This window comes from Pleurodeles waltl, chromosome 5 (genome assembly GCF_031143425.1).
Source record: "Pleurodeles waltl isolate 20211129_DDA chromosome 5, aPleWal1.hap1.20221129, whole genome shotgun sequence".
Classification (NCBI taxonomy): Eukaryota; Metazoa; Chordata; class Amphibia; order Caudata; family Salamandridae; genus Pleurodeles; species Pleurodeles waltl.
The window spans coordinates 283,060,188-283,084,532 of record NC_090444.1 but is presented as its reverse complement, the minus strand read 5'-3'; the positions used below and the strand labels follow the sequence as shown (position 1 = coordinate 283,084,532).

General features: G+C 44.6%; 1 protein-coding gene across 2 annotated transcripts in view; it reads left to right on the top strand.

Moving 5' to 3' along the window:
• Positions 1-24,345, top strand: part of PIGF (phosphatidylinositol glycan anchor biosynthesis class F) — a 125,116-nt gene that overhangs the window by 26,861 nt on the left and 73,910 nt on the right. For both annotated transcript variants that reach the window (XM_069234019.1, XM_069234020.1), the window contains exons 2-3: positions 3,762-4,015; positions 14,559-14,650. In XM_069234019.1, coding sequence (XP_069090120.1) covers positions 3,762-4,015; positions 14,559-14,650 — 346 coding nt within the window. The remainder of the gene's footprint in view (positions 1-3,761; positions 4,016-14,558; positions 14,651-24,345) is intronic.

Below are 24,345 nucleotides of genomic sequence, written 5' to 3'. Positions count from 1 at the left end.
CCCATATTATTTTACAAGTCTTTGATTGGTCTCCATAATTGACGTCTTCAGAGGTGGCACGTCCGGTATGATTTCATCTTTCTGTAATTCTTTGCACATCTTTTGGTCAGTAGCTCCATTGTCTTCACAGGTTTGAATGACCTTGTACATTACATTAATCTACACTGTTTCATTTTGTTTTTAACATTTATTCTGCAAACAAGAACTAACATGGTTACATTCGTCTTTCAGTTTGAAGAAGAAAAAATAATAAGGTTGTGTCCTTTTGTAAGTCAGCATACTGCAAAATGGGAAAATACATTTAATATGAGAGCCAAGCAGCTAAACTTCGGCTCATGCTAATTTAAGGCCTATAAGGATTATATAAGCTACGCTCTCTCACATGTTTGGAGCTCACAGTGTGCCATGAGTATGAAATCGGAGCGCCTGTCAGTAGTCCTGGTTATGGCTTTTGAGACGTTTCCATCCGTTTTGCTGGAGAGTCGAGGTCCGTGTGGAGAGTATGCTAGTTTTAAGAGTTGTGATTTTCTCATGTGTGTTATAAGGCCTATTTAAAAACAGTTACTTACTTGGTAGGACTTCCAGCACCGTACTGGGAACCAAAAACAACCCTGGCAAAAAATGTTTAAACCAGACCCGTATACTCCCATCCCCCTTTCTCTTTCCATCCGTCCATTTTATGTCTCTCTTCTGTTCTAGGTCTTCCACTGCCTTTCCCTCGCTCCTGTCTCTCTATTTCTGTATACTTATGTGCCTGCTGCAATAAACCCCAAGGAGCCGAAAAAAGTGGGAGTGGCGCCATCTGCCGCCATGGGCATGCAAAACCAGCCTCCAATGGCTCTACCGGCGCCCTTCCTCCCATAGGGAAATTCCCCGTGAGATAAATGAGCAGACCGCCCTGGTGGGTGCCCATTGCTCGGCAAATGTATGTGTGCTAAGTAGCTGACAGTGTCTGGTATTATAATTGCAACTACAGTAATTACGTTTAATGACAAGGAATTGAGTTACTCGAGTTGGGCATTTTAAAGAACAATGTTGTGAACTCTTAAGTGAAACTATCTTTGCCTGACAGTTCCTGTTCAGAACGGCTCTTTCAGTAGAGAAGGGCTGGCTTGACAGAACAGAAGGTGAGGCTCACCAAGGGCAGAGCCTTCACTTACTGTAACTCGTCTCGTGCTTCAGTGAGTGACTGGGCCTCACTTCACTTGGCGATCAGTTGAGTTGAGGGGTCTTTCTTAGCATTACCAGTTGAAGCGTGTGTAATTCAGAAGCGTAACCGTAGACACAGTCGCAGAAAAGGAGTGATTCTGTGGCCGTGCTGCTGTGCCTGCTGCACTGGCTTTGCATGTTTTTGTTTACTTTGCTTTGCTTCATTCGATTTTTTAACACAGTAGTTCAGTATCCCGGAAGTAAAGCATTCTCACTTGAGGTTTTGAAAGTGTTCTCACTTGAGGTTTTACCGAGTCAGTTTGTCAAATTTATAGTTGAAATATTCCCATTATTTGTTTCTTAAGTTATGCCTGTCCTTCAATAGACCTATCCCACAGTGCACATGCTGATGCCTAAACCAAGGCCGCAATATTTGCTTTTTTCTTTGCCTCGACAATAACTAAACACACAGGGCCTCATTATGACCCTGGCGGGCGGCGGAGGCCGCCCGCCAGGATCCCGCCCTCCAAATTACCGCGCCGCGGTCAAAAGACCGCGGCGGGTATTACGAGTTTTCCCCTGGGCTGGCGGGCGGTTCCAGTTAAACCGCCCGCCAGCCCAGGGGAAAACGACCTTCCCACGAGGATGCCGGCTCGTAATCGAGCCGGCGGAGTGGGAAGGTGCGACGGGTGCTACTGCACCCGTCGCGTATTTCACTGTCTGCAAGGCAGACAGTGAAATACATTTTGGGGCCCTCTTACGGGGGCCCCTGCCGTGCCCATGCCATTGGCAGCTTTCCCGCCATGAACTGGATGGAGGTAGGGGGGGTCAGAATCCTCATGGCTGCGGAGCGCGCTCCGCAGCCATGGAGGACTCCAATGAGCAGCGGAAAGTCAGCGGGAGACCGCTGACTTTCCGCTTCTGACCGCGGCTGAACCGCCGCGGTCAGAATGCTCATTGGAGCACCGCCAGCCTGTCGGCGGTGCTCCCGTGGTCGGTGGCCCTGGCGGCCACCGGCCGCCAGGGTCAGAATGACCCTCACAGTCTATAGATAATATAACGATGATGTTGCTGCATGTTTAGAAATATAGTCCGATAGTTTTACTCTAACTTTCCTATTGAACTACTCCCTAAAATTGATTCAGACTAACCCGATCTTATAGAGTGCTACTTGGAGTGTAATCAGGCCTCTTAAATGGGGCTTGTCCTGCCAGTACTCAGCAACATTAGTAATTAAAACAGAAATTTAAAGGTGTCCCTTTCACACCCTACATTTACGTCTTTAACTTTAGAAGTAAAACTTTCTAGAAGATGTGGTCATGAACCCTTATTGTAATCCAAGTCAATGATACAGTCTGTTACATTTCACACGCTTTAATTTATGTTGCATGTCTGTATTTCCCATGACTATTTAATTTTCCCAGATATATTTCTTTAGTTCTGTTTTTCATGCAAGTTGCAGCCTTAAAGATTGCAGATGTTGGGTGAGTTGAGAGTATGAATGTGTGGCGATGAAGGGTATGATTGGTAGCTCTAGAGAGTTGATGCTAAGAGCAGTATGGTTTTTCACAGTGCCTGTCACAGTGTCATAAAGGTTTTCAGATGATGTGCTCACACAGTCCTTGGAGCCTCTGCAAAGTACACTGAGCCATGGTTACATATGTGCCAGTTATTATTACTTTTCTGTGGAAAAGGGTGTGACATATTGGCAGTGCCAAAGGAAAATACAGCGTGTGTGTGTGTCAATGGAAGATTATAAGGGTATAGTGTATTGGAAGACATGAACAGAAGTACATGTACGGAGAGAGTAAAAAGTCAGCGATGGAGAGGAAAGAGATGTATTCAAGATGGAGGGACTTCACCAATCAATCAGTCAGGGATTTGTAAAGTGTGGCTTCTCACCCGCGAGGGTCTCAAGGTGTGCTGAGGAGAAATGGGGGTGCTGAGGATCAGTCGAAGAGCCAGATCTCAAGGTCCTTCCTGAACGGTGACAGGGTGGGGAATTGCCTGAGGTGGATGGGGAGGGTGTTCCAGGTCTTGGCATCGATGTGGGAGAAGGATCTTCCTCCTGCTGTGGTTTTCTGGATGCGGGGAACATTGGCGAGGGCCTGGTCGGCTGAGCGGAGTTGTCTGGTGGGAGCGTAGGAGAGTCTGTCATTGAGGTAGGCTGGTCGACGTACCGTACCAAGGAAACGGTATGATGAAAAAAGGGCATATGTAACTAGAGAAATTGCAGAGGAAAGTGATGTGAAGGGAGGAATTAAACCTTTCGCTCATTTTCTGATACTGAATAAAAATCGATGATAACAAGCATTGACACAGGGCACAGGTTGGGCTTGTTTTAGCTGTATGTGATGTGCTGCTTATCTCTCTCTCTCTCTGACTGGTTGGGTGTATGGTTAGGAGGTGAGCCTTAACGGTTGTCTTTGAAACAGATGCATTTTAACTGAACTAAATCTACAGCATGATTTGTCAGATTTTACCCTGTTACCTTCACCTCTATGTTAATAGTGTCTCATTATCTTTAAAGTACTGCTGTTGCTCAAACCGAGCATCTTTTGCCAAAAGCAATGTTTTTTTCTTTAAATAACACATTAACATTTACTTTTCAGGAGGAGAGCTTTTGAGCACAGGCATTATGGAGGACATTGAAGTGAGAAGAATGGGGTCGGCCCATGCGTTCTTTATATTGGCTATCATGTTATCGACATTTATCCCATCCCTCTTCTTGGACAACTTCTCAGTCTTGGGGACACATCTCGCCTGGCTGTGGATTTGCTCCGTATCTGTGGCGGCAGTTAATTCTGTTTTATATGTGTTGTTGAAAACCGCCCTCTCCCCCAAAAGAAATTATTTTTACCATAAGGTAGGTTTTCATCTTATTTGTTTTGTTTCTACTATAGTGACCACACTGTTGCCTTCACAGAGACAGATTCACAAAATACTTTGTGTTTGTAATTTCCTGGACTCTCCCAGTGACAGCACTGCAGAAAATCTATAAGTAAGTATGGGGTTGGGGCGGGAGCATGGATGTTTGTGGCGACGAGCATTGGGTGGCTAAAAGGAATGCTGGGAAATTCCAACATAGTTTTAACTTGTTTTTTATTGACAAACATTCCCATTGGCTTTTAACACTGGACACTTTAATTTACTGAAGACAAAATGCTCAAGCAAGAATGTAAATGTTACCCAAACGTTCCAACATTTGTAGAGGGTGGGATTTCTCTGCATTTAAAAATATTTTTCACACAGCGTGGAATTAAAATATTAAAAGGATAACTCCACCTAAAAAACATTCTGTGCACCTCTTTAAAAACACTATCATAATTCTGTCTCATTTCCAAAAATGTTAACTGTCAATGAAACTTCATTTAGCTTTTTTTTTGCCCTTTTTGTTTGCAGCCCAATTTGTCCATCTTGTGCCTCCTCCGAACTTTTTTTATTTTTACACATTGCATGTATCAGCCAGCCTTTTCCCGTGTTGCACGGCAAACGTTTGCATGCATACACATGGGAACAGGATTGAAGAGCACAGTTGCTAGCTTGTGCTGCACAGTTCATGTCTGTGCAGACTGCCATGGTGTGGGAAAATAGGCATCAGGCTTTCTTGGTAGATGCTATTGGTCAGAACCCATCACCCTACTTTTTCTTGTTTTTAATTAGCAGCTGTTGACATGTCTTATTATGTTGACAAAGGATATGAATTACGTCAAATGTATCATACTGATTGTCACCATAGTAAGAAGATATCTTTCCTGACATATCCACTATATTGTTCACCTTCCTCCAAATCCCTTCCCAGTAGCCTAGTCATCGTTGGTACTCTCTCACTATGTGCACTATATCAGAATTTAACTTTTGGCAGCCCCCTAGCAGTCAGATCCTGGGCAAAGCTTGCTGCAGATGTTTATAATGTGTCAACAAGAGCTCCTTCCAGTCCTCGTAGGTATATGCTACTTGCTGCCTACCTACCCATCACTCTTTGAGATGTTGTGCTACTGGATGTGGGAATTTCCTGCCTGCCATAATCCCACAGAGCTCTGATACTATCATTTTGTAAATTCCCCAGGTCTGTAAGTACTTCAGAAGCCTTGATTCTTGGAGAGTAGTCTGTTGAGGCCCCATCAAAGTGCTCAGACAGTGCAGTAAATGTCTGTAGTACCAAAACAGTAAAAGATTCAGGCTGACAGGCTTCTGCAAATACTTTTAGTTTGCCTTCTTTGAGAAGTTGATCTATGGTCGTTAACACCCCTTCTAGCACATTTGCACCATACCATCTTTCTCACCCATTTCGTATCTCTCCATTGCCCCAAATTGGTGCTCCTACATGTATCTTACTATCTTCTCCTATTAGTGCATGTGCTTTCTGCCAAACATACAACATAGCGTGCAACACATGGTGATTATTTACAAGGCATCTTTTGTGTGAGGTGAATTAAGCCCCCTCCCCTCTCCACATAAGTGTCTTTTGACTTCTCCAAAATGTCATGCATAAAGAAACAAATTTGTGACAGTTGAAAGGAGGACCAATTCATCTCCAAGTGTGGCTGTTTCAAACGTCCGTGGACTGTGGCTGCAGAGATTTTCAATTTTCAGTTGCGGTTTCTACCCACCCCAGACCAGTATCTTCACAATTATGGAGAACTCCTCTAACATTTTTTTGGAATGCTAAGGACTGCATTGAAAAAACATAATCAAGCCAGGGCGCCAATTTCATTTTTACCACTTGAGGTCTCCCCCCCACATTGACAGGTCAAGAGCTGACCATCTTGACAAGTCTTGTTTTTAATTCTATCAGAGGATGTAGCATGTCTTCTATCATTGTTTAAAGGGCTCTTTTTAGAAGTATTCAGATAAATTTAAATGTAAACATTTTCCATTGAAAAAGGACTTTCCCAGTTGATAAGGTATCCAGAGATTTGACCCAACCATAAGATGAGTCATAAAATTTGTAATTGAGTTTGTATGGTCCAATAACGTCACCAAGATGTCATCTGCGTACAAAAAGACTGTGCTCTTAAGCCAGGGTAACAATCCCCTTCATGCCTTTATCTTGTCTAATTATCACGCCCAGAGGATCAATGACCAAAAGAAACAGTGGAGACAGAGGACAACCTTGTTGTCTGTGCCTGCTAATTTCAAAAGGTCAAAAGGCTAGGGAGTGTAGCTATTGCGTGTCACTACTGCTGTGGTGTTTGATTAAAGCCATTTCACCGTCTGCAAACATTGTGTCTTTATTCCTGTGTGTGCTAGGACCGGAAACAGGTATCCCCAATCTACGTGATCAAATGCACTTTCTGTGTCCAGTGAGATCATTACGTTGTCACCCATGTCTTCTCACATCTGCAAAATAACATATTAGAGATCACAGATGAGCTGCAGAAGAGCGCTGTGGGACACATCCTGCCTGGTCCAGGTGTACAAAGATGGTAAAGCAACTTTCAGGATAGTACTTTGACCAGTAACTTAACATCAACATTAATGAGTGAGCTGGACCTGTAACTCGCACGGTCCAAAGGATACCTCTCCACCTTGAGAATCATGAAAATATATAGCTTTATTCACCTCTGGCTCAGGCATGTCTTGTTTTACATTCCTTAAACACTTTGCACCAGAGGGGAACTATTTGCTGTTTTATGATTTCATAGACTTCGGCCAAGTAGCAATCTACCCGAGCACTTTGCAAGTGGAGACCTCATGCAAGTGGGACGTCATCCACCACTTGCCTGATTTCCTCTCCTGTGATGTTCCCTTCCAACTGCTGGGCCATTTCAGGGGACAGATTGGAAAAATGCAATTCTGAAAGAAATTGCTCCTCAGCTAATAGGGTTCCCTGTCATTTGACTGAGTAAAGGGTCTAATTGAAGGAACAGCCTTATTGAAGGAATGGAAGGCTGATAATATGTCTAATGTATGTGTGATTATCAGCCCTTCATTGTTTTTGACCACTGGGCAAGTATAAATAAATGACCTCTACCTGCTGTGCCTGTAGGACCAACAGGCCGCCCCATTCCTCACCCTCCAATTCATAGTGGTGATGTTTTAGGCAGAAAAGGGATTTTTCCACTCTAGAAGCATATATCTATATCGATATATGTATATGTGTGTACACACACACCCCTTCTCCAACAAGTAGCTCTCTAGCTACCTGTAAGTAGCTCTCATATGTGCAGCCCAGCCTCCTAAATTAGAGGTTTATGGTTGGTTGGATTAACATATGTATACCAAAATTGAAAAGTGTATTTGAGTCGAAAATGTATGTATTTTCAGAACTGTTATGTTTGGAGAAAAATGTTTGAATTTCCGAAATATCTTGATATTTGAGTGATAAATAAGTGACGCTGAGGAGGCTTATTACTGTTAAAATAACCTTGGTGCCAGGGGATTTGCAAATAGGGCCAATATGTATTATCAGTGTACAGGTATTCTAAAGAGAAAAAACTTTTTTTGCATTACTGCTGGCACCCTGTCTGGTGCACTTGGGTCATCGCTGCTGACAGTCTTGCATAATGTGGCCACTAATTTAAGTGAGGCTTGATAATGCCTAGGGAAATGAGGATGGATTCATATTGCGTCATAATCCCTAGTACAGTTCAGGGCAATGTAAGTGTTGGTTAAATGACTCAACAAAGGATGCATCATCAGAAAGTAATCAATGTGAGTGCTCGTACCACGTGTATATGAGATAAAGGGATTGTCCCTGTCCAGTATATTCATTAATCGCCGGGGGTTCGAGAGGGAATGATCGCCCATAAAATTTCTCAGTAAGTGTCTGTCTCCAGTACATTGTACTGTTATATGGTCAGATGTATCTACTAGTGGGTTCATGTAGTAAGTACCAGTCCCCACCGATGCGGACTTTAGCACAAGACAAAGGAGTAAGGATCCTATCAGTTTCCTTAAAAAAATCGTTTGACTTTAACTGGAGCATATGTCAAACCTAGCACCAGCAATTGTTCCTAAATGGAGGCCCAAATAAACAGTTGCGGGGTCTGTCCATGCCTGCATCCCCCTTCTAATTAGAAGAGCAGCTCCACTTCTACAGTGGAGCTTGGAGGAGGAGACCCTTTCTTCTGTCAAGGAGCCTTTACATGTGTGGCATTCTCTCCAACCAGATGTCCCCCGGGTTTCTCACACACTGTGGAGCCAGATGTGTCTCCTGTGGTAGAGAATGTCTGAGTGTAAGTAATTAATACATGATAGTATCTTTGTCCTTTTAACATAGTGTGTGAGTCCACGTACATGAACTGTTATTATCACAAAATCACGTAGTTTGGTCATGCTAATCTGGGAGTATTCAGAATTGATAAGGCCTGTACGGGTAGGAGAATTCCCTTTGGTATGTTTGTCAGAACCTAACTATGGAGACGCACAGTATGTGAAGCAAAGAAGGAAAACAATTTCAGTGTGGGAAAAATGGGTGTACTGGATCTGACAGCGGAGCTCCAGGAGGTTTCACGCTGATCTTAATTACACATAGATAGTAAAGGAGGGCAGTAATATATGTAACCGCTGTAATGCCAAAAGCAACTGTCCTGGCGTATATTTGGGTACTAGTACTCTAGTCAAGTGAGTTGGTGGTGACCCAGGGTGTTGGCTCTGCCCCAGGGTGTTAGCTCTGTCCCTCAGTGGCAGTCCCAATATAACAGCATTTAATAAATAGTATCCCACCATGGCCACAAGTCACAATGTTTGTCAAAAGAACATGGACCTCCCTATGCAACTTTAATGTTGATGATGACCATATCTAATTTCCAGTTTCTTCACCAATGTCGCAAGGCTAGGAATCTTTTCCTCTTCAACTTGGTTTTGTCTGAGAAGTCCTGAGTGACGTGTTTTGTGTTCTTCATACATGAAAGAGCCCTGAGGTTTAGCTGCCAGAAATATTTCTCATTCCTGCTGATGACGTTGGAAGCACACAATCACTTGCCTAAGAGTATCTCTCTGATTGTTATTACGGATCTTAATCCTTTGGGCTGTCTGTACCTCTAAAGGGGTATTAGAGTCTAGTTTTCTAAGTTCTCAGATGGATTGATGCATAAAGGCCATTATGCTTTCCTTTTCCAGTGTTTCAGGAATACCACAGAATCTAAGGTTACTTCTTGTGTGTTCCTGTCCTCCAGTTCTTTAAGTTTCACCTTCATGGACCATTGATCCTGTAATCAATTGCACTCACTAGTTTCTGTTCCACTTCTGTGTGTCTATCTTCCATCACCAGCAATCTCGAGTTGAATGTGGTAAATTCAGCTATAAGGAAAGGATTTCAGAGGACCATTTCTAGGTGTTATCTTCAGTCGATGAAACATACTTCCTCAACACCATCAGTTATTTCATGATTGTCTCAAGTACTGCATATTATGCCATTTCTTCCATTTCTTTGAGAGGCTAGGCAGCTTTCCTCTTCCCAGTTTCTGTGAATAAAAACTGTCTGGCACATTTTGAAATTGGGACATAAAACCCAGAGTAATTTATTCCACTTTAGCAGCAGGCATGGCTATATCTTGGGTTTTGTACAATTCACTAATCACTTCCACAGCTTCTGAATCATTGAGTTAAAAAGTGTCAATTCATGATCCGGTGTATGTAACCAGCAGGTAAGGATCTGAAGGCATTCCAGCAGTTATTGCCACACCAGTCATTCAACGTTGAGGTAAAATCACCACCTACCATAAGCGGTCTGCATGATGCTTAATAAAGTCCCAGTTCTGGCAGGGTGTATCTTATCAGTATGGGTAGGACTAGTGCAAAATCCAAGGGTCAGCCGCTCTCATGCAGGTGTTGTGCAGTTTGTCCCGATATTTCCCATATGCAGCAGCTTGTCTGCTAACAGATTGCAAAGTCTCTGCCAAAGCTAGATAATAGCCCCAGTAGAGATGTGGGGTCAGAATAATAAACAAAAAGCCCTGTGGGGCCTGTCAGGCACCAGCACCTCCCAATGTGGCTAATTGCCATGAAGGGACTTCTTCCAGCATCTGCCCCAAATCAGAGCCTGTTCCAGGAAGAGGGAGCCCAACCCAAGATTGCTGCTACAATGTTATAGAGATAATTAGCCATCTGTGGGCAATGATCTTTGCTCCCTGGTCCTGGAGCTTCTGCTAACACTTACCAGCTGCCACTCCTCTCACTGCCCTGCCCTTCATAGTAGGGGCAGCTCTTGTGATAGGCAATTCAAAGGTCTAGGGCCCCTGATCATGTCTGGTCGTTTCAGCTCAGCCTCGACCTCACACCGGGCCTTCTTGAAGCTTTCCTGGTCTTTACACAGTGAAGTGGTCTGGTTTACTGTCGCACGCACCCCTGTTAAGCAGCTGGGTTGTGTCATGTGGTTGGGGAGGTCTTCAAACCACAACTTTAAGTGGAGCCACCATGATGCTTCAGGAAGACACCACCATCTTCCTCTGAACATCACTTCGCTCTTCTAATGCTTGTTGAGTTATGAAGTGGGTTATCAATCATATTATGGACCAGCTGTGGCAATTGGTGAACACCATGCTTTGAACATAGAATACCTTTGTTCAGTTTCTTACTGGACTGCATCTCAAGGTGACTGCTTGCTCATTATACAAGAACATCACAATGTGTCAGTGGAAGAACTATGAGTTCTGGAATCCATTGGCTAGCAGAAAATAGCTATTCGTTGTACAGTAATGTACATGAAAGGTGTTCTCTTACCTGTGCAGTCCCAGCAACTTTCCTACTGAGAACAAGTAGTAGAATATTTTAGCGATTAGTTTTGTTTTGTATTTGAACATTTTCACATTTATCTGGGGCACATAGTTGCCAGGCCCCTGATGCCAGTGACCTCTTGGCATACTTTGTCTCCAAAATTCAAGATGACTGACCAGTTGGTCAGTGATGCATTATAGGATCTCTGAACCCCATCAACATCTCCACTGGCTCCCTGTGGCACAGCAAATCCAGTTTAATGTCGTTTGTTATGCAGCTAGAACCCTGTATGTTATAAGACCAAACATTTTTCAGGATAAACTGGTTAGATACGCTCCTGAACATGTATTGTGATCTAGACCTTTGATGCCAACTCCAAGTTTCGAATTTCAGGTGGACTCAGCATAGAGGACATGCCTTTTGCATTGTAGCAAATTACTGCTGAATCTTCACCTCCCAAGGAATCATCATGCGTTTCAGAAAGTCCACAAGACTTATCTATTCTGTAAACCTAGTGATTTTCCTAGTCCCCCACAATCTCTGCAGTTGATTACAGTTCTAGCATCAAGAAGTCCATAGGCATACACTGTGCATTACAGATGCTCCAGTCATTCATTTGTCCATTGTTTTTTTTTTTTTTTGCAAATTTCCTTGTTCCGTCTGGAGAACTACTTTCATACTAAAATGTTAGCAGTGTGAACTGTTTAAAATGTCATATTGCACTAAGGGCCTGATTATGACCCTGGCGGACGGCGGAGGCCGTCCGCCAAGGTACCGCCGCTGAATGACCGCACCGCGACCGCGGCGGCCATTTAGACATTTCCTCTGGGCCGGCGGGCGCTCTCCAAAAGAGCGCCCGCCGGCCCAGAGGTAATGCCCCTGCAACGAGGACGCCGGCTCAGAATTGAGCCGGCGGAGTTGCAGGGGTGCGACGGGTGCAGTTGCACCCGTCGCGTATTTCAGTGTCTGCTTAGCAGACACTGAAATACTTTGCGGGGCCCTCTTACGGGGGCCCCTGCCGTGCCCATGCCATTGGCATGGGCACGGCAGGGGCCCCAATGGGCCCCGCGGCACCCCCTACCGCCATCCTGTTCCTGGCGGGCGAACCGCCAGGAACAGGATGGCGGTAGGGGGTGTCAGAATCCCCCATGGCGGCGCAGCAAGCTGCGCCGCCATGGGGGATTCTAAGGGCAGCGGTAAACCGGCAGGAGACCGCCGGTTTGCCTCTTCTGACCGCGGCCGAACCGCCGCGGTCAGAATGCCCTGCGGGGCACCGCCGGCCTGTCGGCGGTGCTCCCGCCGACCCTGGCCCCGGCGGTCTTGTACCGCCGGGGTCAGAATCACCCCCTAAGTCTTCTGAAAAATACACCGCTGAAGATATATTTCCGCAGTTGTTAAATTAAGTTAGCTGCTTCTTTAAATAATTACCTCTCTCCACCAACATGTGTTAGAGAAGTATTTATCCATTCCCACAGACAAAAGTAGCATAGAGTAGCAATGGGCATCTGTTATCTGTCTCCGTCTTTGTTCTCTAAGAGCAAAAGACCAACCTTATCACTATTCCTCCTCATCCTAACCACACTCCTCCTTTTTATTTCCCTACATTTCTGATGGCAGAAATAGATTTGAAAATGGGAAATAAGATCGCTATGAATTCAGAGAGGAAACAAGAAGATGTTTCCTTAAATTATTGCCACATTAAAGTAGCCCAGCCCAAAACTGGGTTCTATTGTATTAGCTGACTTTAATTGAAAATATTGATATCTATTTTTTGTCACTACTTTCCATTCATTCATAAGCCCATTTATTATTGACCCATTTTATTGTAATTACTTTATTCACTTGCATTGAATACTGTATTGTATATTACATGTTAGTAATAGTAGTAGCTTATGCATCATTTTTATTTTACATTGCTTTATTTCTCGCTGTTTTTTGTCTTTGCAAAAAATGCCTACACATTTAATAAGTTATAGAATGACATTGCCATTAAAACCGTAGCAGGTATTCATACCAGAATATACACCCCTTCCTTTCCAAATTCATCTTTGTACCATAACTAAAATTACACTGCTGTTCATTCTGGTACACTCATCTGCAAAACAATATATAATTTGAGATGGCCCAGCAGTTCGTTGGTAAAGTTTGGCTTCAGCGCTTATCTTAGGGCTATCTGGTGGACACCTATCTCGGACAACTTGAGACAGCCGCAACCCCACTGATCAAAAAGTTACATTCAAATGCCTCTTCATCTGTCACAAGGCTATGTATGATAAAAGCCACAAGTTCATGCACAGGATAATTACTCCTTATAATTCTTATCACAAGTTACGCCCAGTAGTCAGTGTTCCAAACATTTCTAAACCAATACTGTGTTGTCATGCATTTTCATATGCTGTGCCAGGCTGTGGAATGCACTTCCTCAGTCTGTGTCTCACTGAAAATGATTTTACCTTCAGGAAAAAACTGAAGACTTGCCTACATAGATACTAGGTATGGTCTCAGCAACCTCTGTGCCAAGATGCCCATATGGGTTACAGAGGCCTTTACGAAACTACTAAGTAGATCATTGATGATGGTGCATGGTTTATGGATAAAAAAAACTTATGCTAAAGTCAGTTTTTATTTCAAGAGTTTTCTTCCTACCCAGGATTGTGCCCACATTTGTAGATGGCAGGCATTACAATAGGGCACAGTGTGGTTGCTCTGAGACTGTCTACGGTCACTGATCGAAAAGTATCCCAAACCCAAGCAATATTCTTGGATGCAAGCTTCTTTCAGGTTCATATGTTGAGGTAGCACAGTTTGATGATTCAAGGAAGTGTTAAAGATTGGTATCAAAGACAAGTTAAGCTCCAGTCTAGGCAGATTTGTTCCTGCCTGTTTAGTAATAGTGTAGCGTGTCATGTCTTTGTATGTAACCTAAAAATGTTGCATCGACCCTTATATAGACCCAACAAAGCTATGGTACAGCAAACATCAGCCGTTTAAAAAAAAAAATGAAAACTCAGAGTAGAATTACCTTGCATCTCCTGATCAGCATTCCATGAAGTGGGAGCAATAAAAGGACACAGACTAAGAGAATATGATGATAGGAAGCAAACATGAAACAAATGTCAAACAAAACTGGATTGACCAACAAGACTGGATTTGCAATATTTGGTGTACCAGTGAAAGCAGAAAAGGCAGCAATTAATCAGTTGAATGGACAGCTTCTCAAAATGAAATAATGTTTTGCTACAATTGGGGGTAGCTTTCCTATAGATAAACATATTGTGACTTTTGGATTGAGAAATTTATATTTATCTCTGTGGGGTACACTCGGCTATCATACATTTATTATGGCTCAGCATGTCAATTAAGGACATAAGTCGTTGAGTGGTTTGTTGTAAATTAATGAAAAAAATAAAATAATTTAAACATACGAACAGCTGTTTCTTTGTGCTTTCTACAAGATTGTTGATGAATTGACTGTTTTAGTAGTACTTCACAAGATCTCCTGTCAGAGGAAATGACAAGACCTGGTAGGGCATGTTCCCATCACAAGCTTTTAGGTACAGACCCGCTGGTATAAAGCAGGAATGTCAAATTACTAACAGGAACAATACCATCATACTTTCCTTTCAGACTATCTAAATAGGTGCATGTCTATCATTAAATATTTTATTTGTTGATTTTATTTGTTATAAAATGTTGTTGCTTTTAAATTGAATTGGTCTTCATAGCTTTTTCTGTTTATGACTTAGGTATCCAGATTCCTGAAATCCTGTGCATACTTTGTTATATCCTGCTTACTGTTTCATAGTATTATTGTATTATATGGAGCACCACTTCTGGAGTAAGTATCGTAAGCACTTTTTTCTGTGTTACTAAATGTAGTTCAGTGGTATCTTCTGCTATCAAGGGAACTCAATTTATTACAATCTTCTGTGCCACACCCAATCATTTGTTGGTGTTTTGAATAGCATGCTATTTGCTAAATGCCTTTTATCTTTGTTGCGCCCTAACCCTCCTTTCAACTGGCCATACCACATTTCCGATTAACCCCAGGTTGGTGAAAATATTTTACAAAAGGACCAAAAAAAGTACATTGGCAATGGAGGATGAATGCAACAAGAAAATAAGAAAAACACGTAAGCAGAAAAAGGTATCAGATTAATGGAAATGAAGAAAATTTTAGGGTATGGGTAGGGAAACTGCTGTTGTAAAATTACTACAGCATAAGGTGTGGCTAGTGGTAAAAAGTAATATGTAGAAATAAGGGTATTAGGGAAAAGACAGTGGTTTGGGTGATATGACACATGGGGGTGGAGGTACTAGGGTATAGACCCGGTAAATGTATAAATTCATATGTAAGAGTAGAGATACCTGGTTGATCCTGCCAGTAGCATATGCTTGTCTCAAAGATTAAGCCATGCACATGTAAGTACACATGGCCGGTACAGTGAAACTGCGAATGGCTCATTAAATCAGTTATGGTTCCTTTGATCGCTCCATCTGTTAGTTGGATAACTTTGGTAATTCTAGAGCTAAAACATACCGATGAGCACTGACCTTCCGGGATGCATGCATTTATCAGATCAATACCAATCCAGGCCCGTCCACCCGCTTTGTGACTCTAGATGACCTCGGGCCGATCACACGTCTCCGTGACAGCGACAATGCATTCAGATGTCTGCCTTATCAAAACTTTTGATGGTACTTGCTGTGCTTACCATGGTGACCATGAGTAACCGGGAATCAGGGTTTGATTCCGGAGAGCGAGCCTGAGAAATGGCTACCACATCCAATGAATGCAGCAGGCATGCAAATTACCCACTCCTGACTCGGAGAGGTAGTGACGAAAAATAACAATACAGGACTCTTTCGAGGCCTTGTAATTGAAATGAGTATGCTTTAAATCCTTTAACGAGGATCCATGGAGGACAAGTCTGGTGCCAGCAGCCACGGTAATTCCTGATCCAATAGGTTATATTAAAGTTGCTGCAGTTAAAAAGCTTGTAGTTGGATCTTGGGATCAAGCTGGTGGTCCAACGCGAGGTGAGCTACTGTCTGTCCCAGCCCCTACCTCTCGTCGCCCCCTTAATGCTCTTGACTAAGTGTCCTGGGGGTCCAAAGCATTTACTTAAAAAAAATTAGAGTGTTAAAAGCAGGCCGGTCGCTTCAATACTTCAGCTAGGAGTAGAGATAGCAGCATGTAGTGACCTGTAGAATAGGTTCTAGACAGTGATAATGATACTAGCAGATAGGTAGGCATGATGATAAAGGATACAGCTAAGTGAAATGGTAATAGGGTATAGGCAGGAATTGAGGTATTATGGCCAAGGTAAGGGCATTAGGATTAGACTGGGTAGAGACACTAAGGTGAAAGTAGTAAAAGAGTTGAAAGGATGGGCTAGAGCAACTATGGTAAGGACAGTAGTAAATGTGCTTAGGTGTAAATAGGTGTAGCATTGAAAATGCATAGGTAGTTGATAGATTATGATAGTATCGGCATGGGTTCATGTACAGTGAAATAGAAATACTCTGTACTAAGGGTACTAGAGTAATGATGTTGGAGAGGTGCAGGGTTATATGTGGGGTAGACATTAAAGGGTATGTGTACCAGATTGAGAACAATGGTACAGGCAAAGGTGGAGGAGTGAGTAAAAGGAAAAGGTGAGGAAAAACAGCCATCTGTGGTGTAGGAAGAGTCCCGAAAAGCAGAAATATGGGGAGGAGAAAAATGAGAGTAGACCAATAGTGTAAAAGAGAAGTGATGTATGAGGTTCTTTAGGAAACTGCAGCAAATTTCTTTCTTTTCTGACATGATGGGTGTTATTGAAGATGGTTTTGGGCTGGATTTAATCTTTTTTAATTAAATATTGACATACACATGGATCTACACATTACATTGTCACCATCAGCCAGCCATAAGTGATTATGTTCTACCCGCTGCAACTCACATCCTAGCTTGTAACACTTGTTAATTGTGTTACCTGCCTCCCTCAACATCCTGAGTGGTTGTCACTGAAATGAAACATCAGCCAGCACTTTGGATGAAGGAAAATTCCTAATTTGGCATGGTAAAACTCTTCTGGAGTCACATGGTATGAATTATTCTACCATATAGTGTCTGGGTTCAGAATTGTTCATGTATAAACTTTTATCTGCTGGATGTCAACTTAGGTGGAGTCCGTATAACTCACTGTGACGTCGGCCATAAACCCACTGTGTCCACTAATGTAACCTCCTTGTTAGATTCATTTTTTCTACTATTGGGTTTAAACATCATGTGTTGACAGTTCCTCAGAAGTCATCAACATGAACATAAAGAATCACAGCAAAAAAAAGTCAGAAGAGGGGTGATTGGGGTTAGGCGCTGGATTAAGGAATCTGTTTTTTTCAATGACTCTTCGAAGTGGTTAGAGAATGTCCTATATTAAAGGTGATGTCCCGGAGACTCTTCCATGTTTTGTCGTACGAGCTCAATCTCAAAGTTTTGTAATTATTGCCACTGAAAGATCTCCCTTAACAATAGACAACCAGTGTACATTTTTTGTCTCCCAAGTGACTATAAGTTAGAAAACTGTTATGCTTATTCTCTTTTCACCAAAGCCCTTGTACACAGGAATAAAATATTTCTGGCATACTGATGCACAGCAGACACATCGGGGTATTTAGAACTTAATAGATGTGAGAAGAATGCTCTATTGAAGGAGGAAATTGAGTTTTCAGAGGAGAAAGCTATAGATGGGACTCATGGAGAAAAGAGGAAGATTTTGATCTCAAGGGGGTTTCTTCGTGGAGTATTGAGGGTCATGGATCAACTCACTCAATAAAGTAGGACCCTAATTTTCCAGAGCCTCATAACAAAAGATGTTCAGAACCATTGAACAAAAGCTGTCCTTGTTAAAGTATAAAGTTGGAGTGAACCAAAGGGGCCGCATAAGAACAAACCTTCAATGCCAAAAAACAGTCAGTTGAGGCGGTTGTCAGTAAATTCTGTACTACCGAGTCCAAAGAAAAAGCCACAGGGAAGAATTTACCTAAGGGCCATGGCTCGACTTTGGAAGACAATCAAACTTGAAATGGAAAGAGAGGCATTTGGCCTTGAAAGGAAAAGCAGCAAGGGGATATATGATCTCTGCACTGTGACTTGGGAAGAAGACAAAGATGGCACTCAAAGTCAGGATTGAAAACCTCATTAAAAATAAAAGCAATAGCCAACTCATGCGTAAAGCAGCTTTTTATTGTGCCGACACTGCAAGTTGAGAGCTTTCTACAAGAACTGTACTACATAGACATCCCTAGTTAAGCATATCAGGGTTTAAACAATTGAATATAATAGCTATGCATTTTACTGGCAGCCATTTGTGTGGACTAGGAGTTGATCATTCTCCGAAAATGACAAATGTATCAGCAAAGGGTTTAGAGGCAATACAGACAATGAGAGGCACATGAAAAAGGAGGTTCCTCAGATGAAAGAATACAAGGTACACAGCCTTGCTCATACCAGTTACATAGACAAACCACAGTTGTGACTTTTACTGAGCCTTCACAGTGGTAGCAATCCAGTGAAGGAAAAGCCACTTTTCATGCAATATAAAAAACTGGAGATCACACTTCCAGATGGTCTGCCGCAAAGTTAAAAATGACTTTATGAAGCAGCCTCCTCAACTCGCACCAGTAAGGGGCAGAATACTAAACTTCCCAGCACCTGGGAGTCTGTAATGAAGACATAGGTGCTAAACTTAATCAGGCACAGCTATTGCATAGACGTCCTGCAGAAATCACCAACAGTCAAAAAGTGAAGAATACAAAACCATACATTTTACAGCAAGAGGTGCAAAATTTGTTAGAAAAGGATGCAAGAGAAAAAGTTCAACTACATGAGAGAGACTCAGGAGTATATCCGGTATACTTTCTGATGCAAGAACAAGATCTCACATTATAACCAGTATTGTACCTGAGATAATCACACCAAATATGGTATTCACATCCAGTGCAAATAGCATATGGCAATGTATTCAATATTGCAGTGCACATGAGCACTCTAACAATACAAGAGCGACCTCTGACCCTGCATCCTTGCAGGCAGGTCGCTTCCTCCTCACCACTGCTCCGGTAAGTGCTGCCATTGTTTTGGGCTTGTTTGGGCTTGTCTGAGCTTGTTTGGGCTTCTTGGCTTCTCCTCTCCCGGAAGGCCCGCCCCCCTCCCTCCTCCTCGGAGCTCTTCCCGCTCCTGACTCCTGCTGCCCCTGCCCCCGAACTCCCATTGGAGGTTTCCCTCCGTCCTCCCAGCTGCCACTCCCTCCCACCTCCCCAGTTATGCCTGCCGCAGCACGAGGTTAGAAGCGACCTCTGACCCTGCATCCTTGCAGGCAGGTCGTTTCCTCCTCACCACTGCTCCGATAAGTGCTGCCATTGTTTTGGGCTTGTTTGGGCTTGGCTGGGCTTGTTTGGGCTTGTTTGGGCTTGTTTGGGCTTCTTGGATTCTCCTCTCCTGGAAGGCCCCTCCCCCCTCCCTCCTCCTCAGAGCTCTTCCCGCTCCTGACTCCTGCTGCCCCCATCCCCTGCACTCCCATTGGAGGTTTCCCTCCCTCCTCACAGCTGCCACTCCCTCCCACCTCCCCTCTTATGCCGGCTGCAGCATGAGGTTGGAAGCAACCTCTGACCCTGCATCCTTGCAGGCAGGTCGCTTCCTCCTCACCACTGCACCGGTAAGTGCTGCCATTGTTTTGGGCTTGTCTGGGCTTGTTTGGGCTTGTCTGGGCTTCTTGGCTTCTCCTCTCCCGGAAGGCCCCGCCCCCCTCCCTCCTCCTCGGAGCTCTTCCCGCTCCTGACTCCTGCTGCCCCCCCCCATGCACTCCCATTGGAGGTTTCCCTCCCTCCTCCCAGCTGCCACTCCCTCCCACCTCCCCTCTTATGCCGGACGCAGCACGGACGCGCCGCTGCCGCACCGAAGGCACACCAAGGCAAGCCCGTCTGCGCCCGTCCACGCCAAGACCGCGCCCAGCGCCAGACCCCCTGGCCAACACGCCTCCCCCGCCACCAAACCCCTTTACACTGCCAACGAACTCCATGCCCTTAATCCAGGACGCTCCTCCATCTGCTTCCAGTCCACACCAACACACACCAAAGGACCCTTCTCCTGCAAAGCCTGCAATTTCACCTGCAACCTAACCTCCAAACTCCAAATCAAAACAGACAACCGCCAAAGATGCATCCTACTTAACACCTGCTCTGTCCACAAACATGCAATTGAACTCTGGGACCTCCTGACCACATACTCGCCCGACGTCGCATTCCTCACCGAAACCTGGATGAATTCGGCCTCAGAACCAGACATAGCCATAGCCATACGAAGAAACCTACAAGATCACCAGAAGAGACCGAATCAACAGACGAGGAGGAGGAATCGCCTTGGTCCACAAAAACACCATAAGAGTCTCCACCAACTCCCATGACACCATCAACTCCGCAGAGCACCTCCACTTCAAAATCCACATCAACGCCAACAACACACTCCGGAGCAAAATATCAACGGATCAACTGATCTCCACTCTCGCCCGGGCCCTACCCCATGGGACCCCGCACCCTAACATAGCTACCACCAACCTGCATCGCTGGATAGAAGATTGCGCCAACACCCTCGCACCGCTCCAAAAAAAAAAAAACACCTCCCACAGAATCAAGGCCAGCTGGTTCACCCCAGAACTACAGGAATCCCAACGGCTATGTCGCAGAATGGAAAAAACCTGGCACCTTTACCCTACCAACCACATTGCTTTCAAGGATGCCCTACGCAAACATCACCAACTGATCCGCACCACCAAAAGGACCCACTTCAAAAACTGCATCAACGCCAACGCTCACAACAGTAAAGAGCTCTTTGGCATCATCAATGAGCTTTCCACCCCCAGGACCTGCTCCAACGAACCCCTGCCATCACAGGAGTTCTGCAACTCACTGGCAACCCACCTCTGTCGAAAGATAGAAGAAATCCACAATAGCTTCAAACCCCAGACCCACCAGCTGACTACAAACACCTAAGAACCCAACGCTCCAAGCAACACCCACCTCATCCACACCTGGACCCCTGTCAACATAGAGGACATCGCCACCACCATGGCCTCCATCCACTCCGGATCACCATCGGACCCCTGCCCACACCATATCTTCAATAAGGCAAACATCATCATCGGCCCCCACCTCTGCAAAACCATCAACAGCTCCTTTGAGTCAGCCACCTTCCCAGAAAGATGGAAGCACACAGAAATCAACGCCCTGCTAAAGAAACCAAAGGCAGACCCGGACGACCCCAAAAACTACCGGCCGATCTCCCTCCTCCCCTTCCCAGCCAAGGTCATCGAAAAAATTGTAAACAGCCAACTATCCCGGTTCCTGGAAGACAGCAAGGTACTCAACACCTCCCAATCCGGATTCCGCAGAAACCACAGCACTGAGACTGCACTCATTGCTGCCACAGCACTCCTCCTCCTGGACCTCTCCGCAGCTTTCGACACGGTATGTCATCACACTCTCCGCACAAGCCTACACAACGCTGGAATCCGCGACAAGGCACTCGACTGGATCTCGTCATTTCTCTCAGGCAGAACCCAGAGAGTCCGCCTCCCACCGTTCCTGTCAGAAGCTTCCAGAATCACCTGTGGCGTTCCCCAAGGATCTTCGCTCAGCCCCACGCTCTTCAACGTTTACATGGCCGCCCTCGCCAACATCGCACGAACCCACCACATCAACATAGTTTCCTACGCAGACGACACTCAGCTCATCCTCTCCCTCACAAAAGACCCTACAACTGCAAAGAACAACCTCCACAACGGACTTCACGCCATCGCCAGCTGGATGGAATCAAGCCACCTCAAGTTAAACACAGACAAGACGGAAATCCTCATCTTTGGCACCAACCCCTCAACTTGGAATGACTCCTGATGGCCCACCTCCCTAGGAACCGTGCCCTCACCCACCACTCACGCACGCAACGTAGGCTTCATCTTGGACTCCACACTCAGCAGGTCAATGCCATCTGCTCTTCCTGCTACAACACTCTCCGCATGCTCTGCAAAATCTTCAAGTGGATTCCCGTCGAAACCAGGAAAACTGTCACCCACGCCCTGGTCAGCAGCCGATTGGACTACGGAAACGCCCTATATGCAGGAATAACAACCAAACTCCTAACAACACTGCAAAGAATCCAGAACGCATCCGCCCCCCTCATTCTGGACATCCCACGCCGTGACCACATTTCCCCCCACCTCAGAGACCTTCACTGGCTACCAGTGTCAAAGAGGATCACCTTCAAACTCCTCATTCACGCACACAAGGCCCTCCACAACACAGGCCAAGCCTACCTCAACAACAGACTCACCTTCCACACCCCCACCCGCAATCTTCGATGCGCCAGCCTCGCCCTCGCCTCCATCTGCCGCACCACCGCCGGAGGAAGATCCTTCTCTCACCTAGCCGCCAAGACCTGGAACTCCCTACCGCTCCACCTTCGCCAGACCCAAGACCTCTTGACATTCAGGAAACGCCTCAAGAAATGGCTCTACGACCAGTAGCTCCCCCCCCAGCGCCTTGAGACCCTAAGGGGTGATTAGTGCGCTCTATAAATACTTGATTGATTGATTGATTGATACAAGAGAGAGGAGGATTTCCATCCGGATCAAAGGGATCTGCTGTTAACGGCCTAGATACTGAAATAGCAGTCGCATCAGCCTTCCCCAAAAATGTTAGACTATAATAAAAAAAAATAGGCAAATTATCTACTGGGAAGAGTTGTGCGTTAAAATGGACAAGATACACTAATTGGCGCAAACATAATTAGTCACAACAATGTGATCTGTAATAGTGAGGGACCAGAGAAACTGGCTAGATTGAAAGCTTAAGTAGGCATCCTTAAGAGTACACTTATTGGCCATTGTAGCTTATCTTCGAGGTATAGATAAATATCAAATTTTTACTGTCTCTGAGATTAAATATTTCTTAGAGCGAAAATTTTATCTGCTCCACATACGGTCCAAATGGAATTTGTATTGAGTGTTAGCAGAACTAATCTAAATTCCCCTTCAGCCAATAGATAACAGCTTTCTGAAACATTTAGCTCTTAAAACTGCATTCTTAATTACTATCTTCTCTTTATGAAGAGTATGCGATATACAGATGTTTACTGTTTAGGAACCATATTTGACGATTCTAACAGTTTATACCTAAAGAGGCATCACTTCTCATGTTAATCAAAACAATGCAATTGCTGTCCTTTTTTCCATAACAGCAGGATAATGGGAAAAAAAAAATTGTATTAATCCCAGCCATTGGCAAATGCTCAGGCTGTGTTCCAGTCCATCGGTTTTTGCCTACTGTCCCATTCTAGACTGAGACGTGCCTTAAGGGAATGAGTGTTGTTTCTGCTCCAGTAGGAACAGTCGAGCCCAAACTACCAGGCTAGGTTCCCTCCGGAGGAGAACACAAGCAACTCCAAACCGCTTGTTTCAAACTATTTAGGTCTTATCAGTGAGTTGTTTTAAAAAAATCATTGTTATTGTTATTTCATCAAACATTTTAGCATGTACAGTACACTGGAGCATACCACAGTGACATGTGTGTCGGTCTTCTCTTCATTCCAAGCATAGCAATTGCAGTACTCAAAATGCATCAAATGGCATGGCTTAATAGCACACAGTACATCCCAACATTAAATGAGTAAACATTTGCAGATGCAAATAACTAAATGCCCCCCACCCGCTCCCATCACCATGCTTCCAAACAGCCATCCGAGTAATACCTTCTAATATTGTAAGCTCACAGCTACAGGGTATCTGTAATTGGGTTGAGCTAACATGTCTCCTGTTTCTCCTGGGCTCCCTGATTCCCCCCCCCCTAGACCTTTCAGCTTTATAACCTTCGGCGTCCGCACAGCTGGGATCTGTGCTTATGTCAAGGAGATCCCATCTTCTGGGGGTTCTGAGAGGATGTGGGTCATACCTCCCCAGGAGACCAATTCATCCGCCACCCTCATCTCGACGTGTCAGTCTCATGTGTGCCTCCTCTGCACCTGCCCATTCCAGCAGATCCCTTCTCCAATCCTGCTGCAATGGGGGCTGTGGGCTAACCAGCCAATATCAATGCGTCTTTTACCTAATATGAGACCCAACATATATTACATCACTAATGCGCTGCCAGGACTCTTCAGCTCGCAACGGTGTCACCCGTCTATCTGCACACAAAGTGCAGTACAATTGTGTAATCAATTATGGCCCCACACCAGCGAAAGCATGATAACCAACGTCTGTGTAGGTTCTAGGGCCTCAGGAAAAGTGGGCTCAACCTCACTAGCCGTTTCCACTATCTTTGCTTACTGGAGGAACTGTCCAGAGCCCAGTCCAAATGTTTAAAACGTGTCTCGCATAGTTATAAAGCAGCTTGCGGAATAAACATTGTGCATCCTCCGGCCCGTCAATGACCGATAGACATAGTCTGGGCAATCTGTGAAAAAGATTGTAGTATCCACAAGTCCAACTCAGGCACATA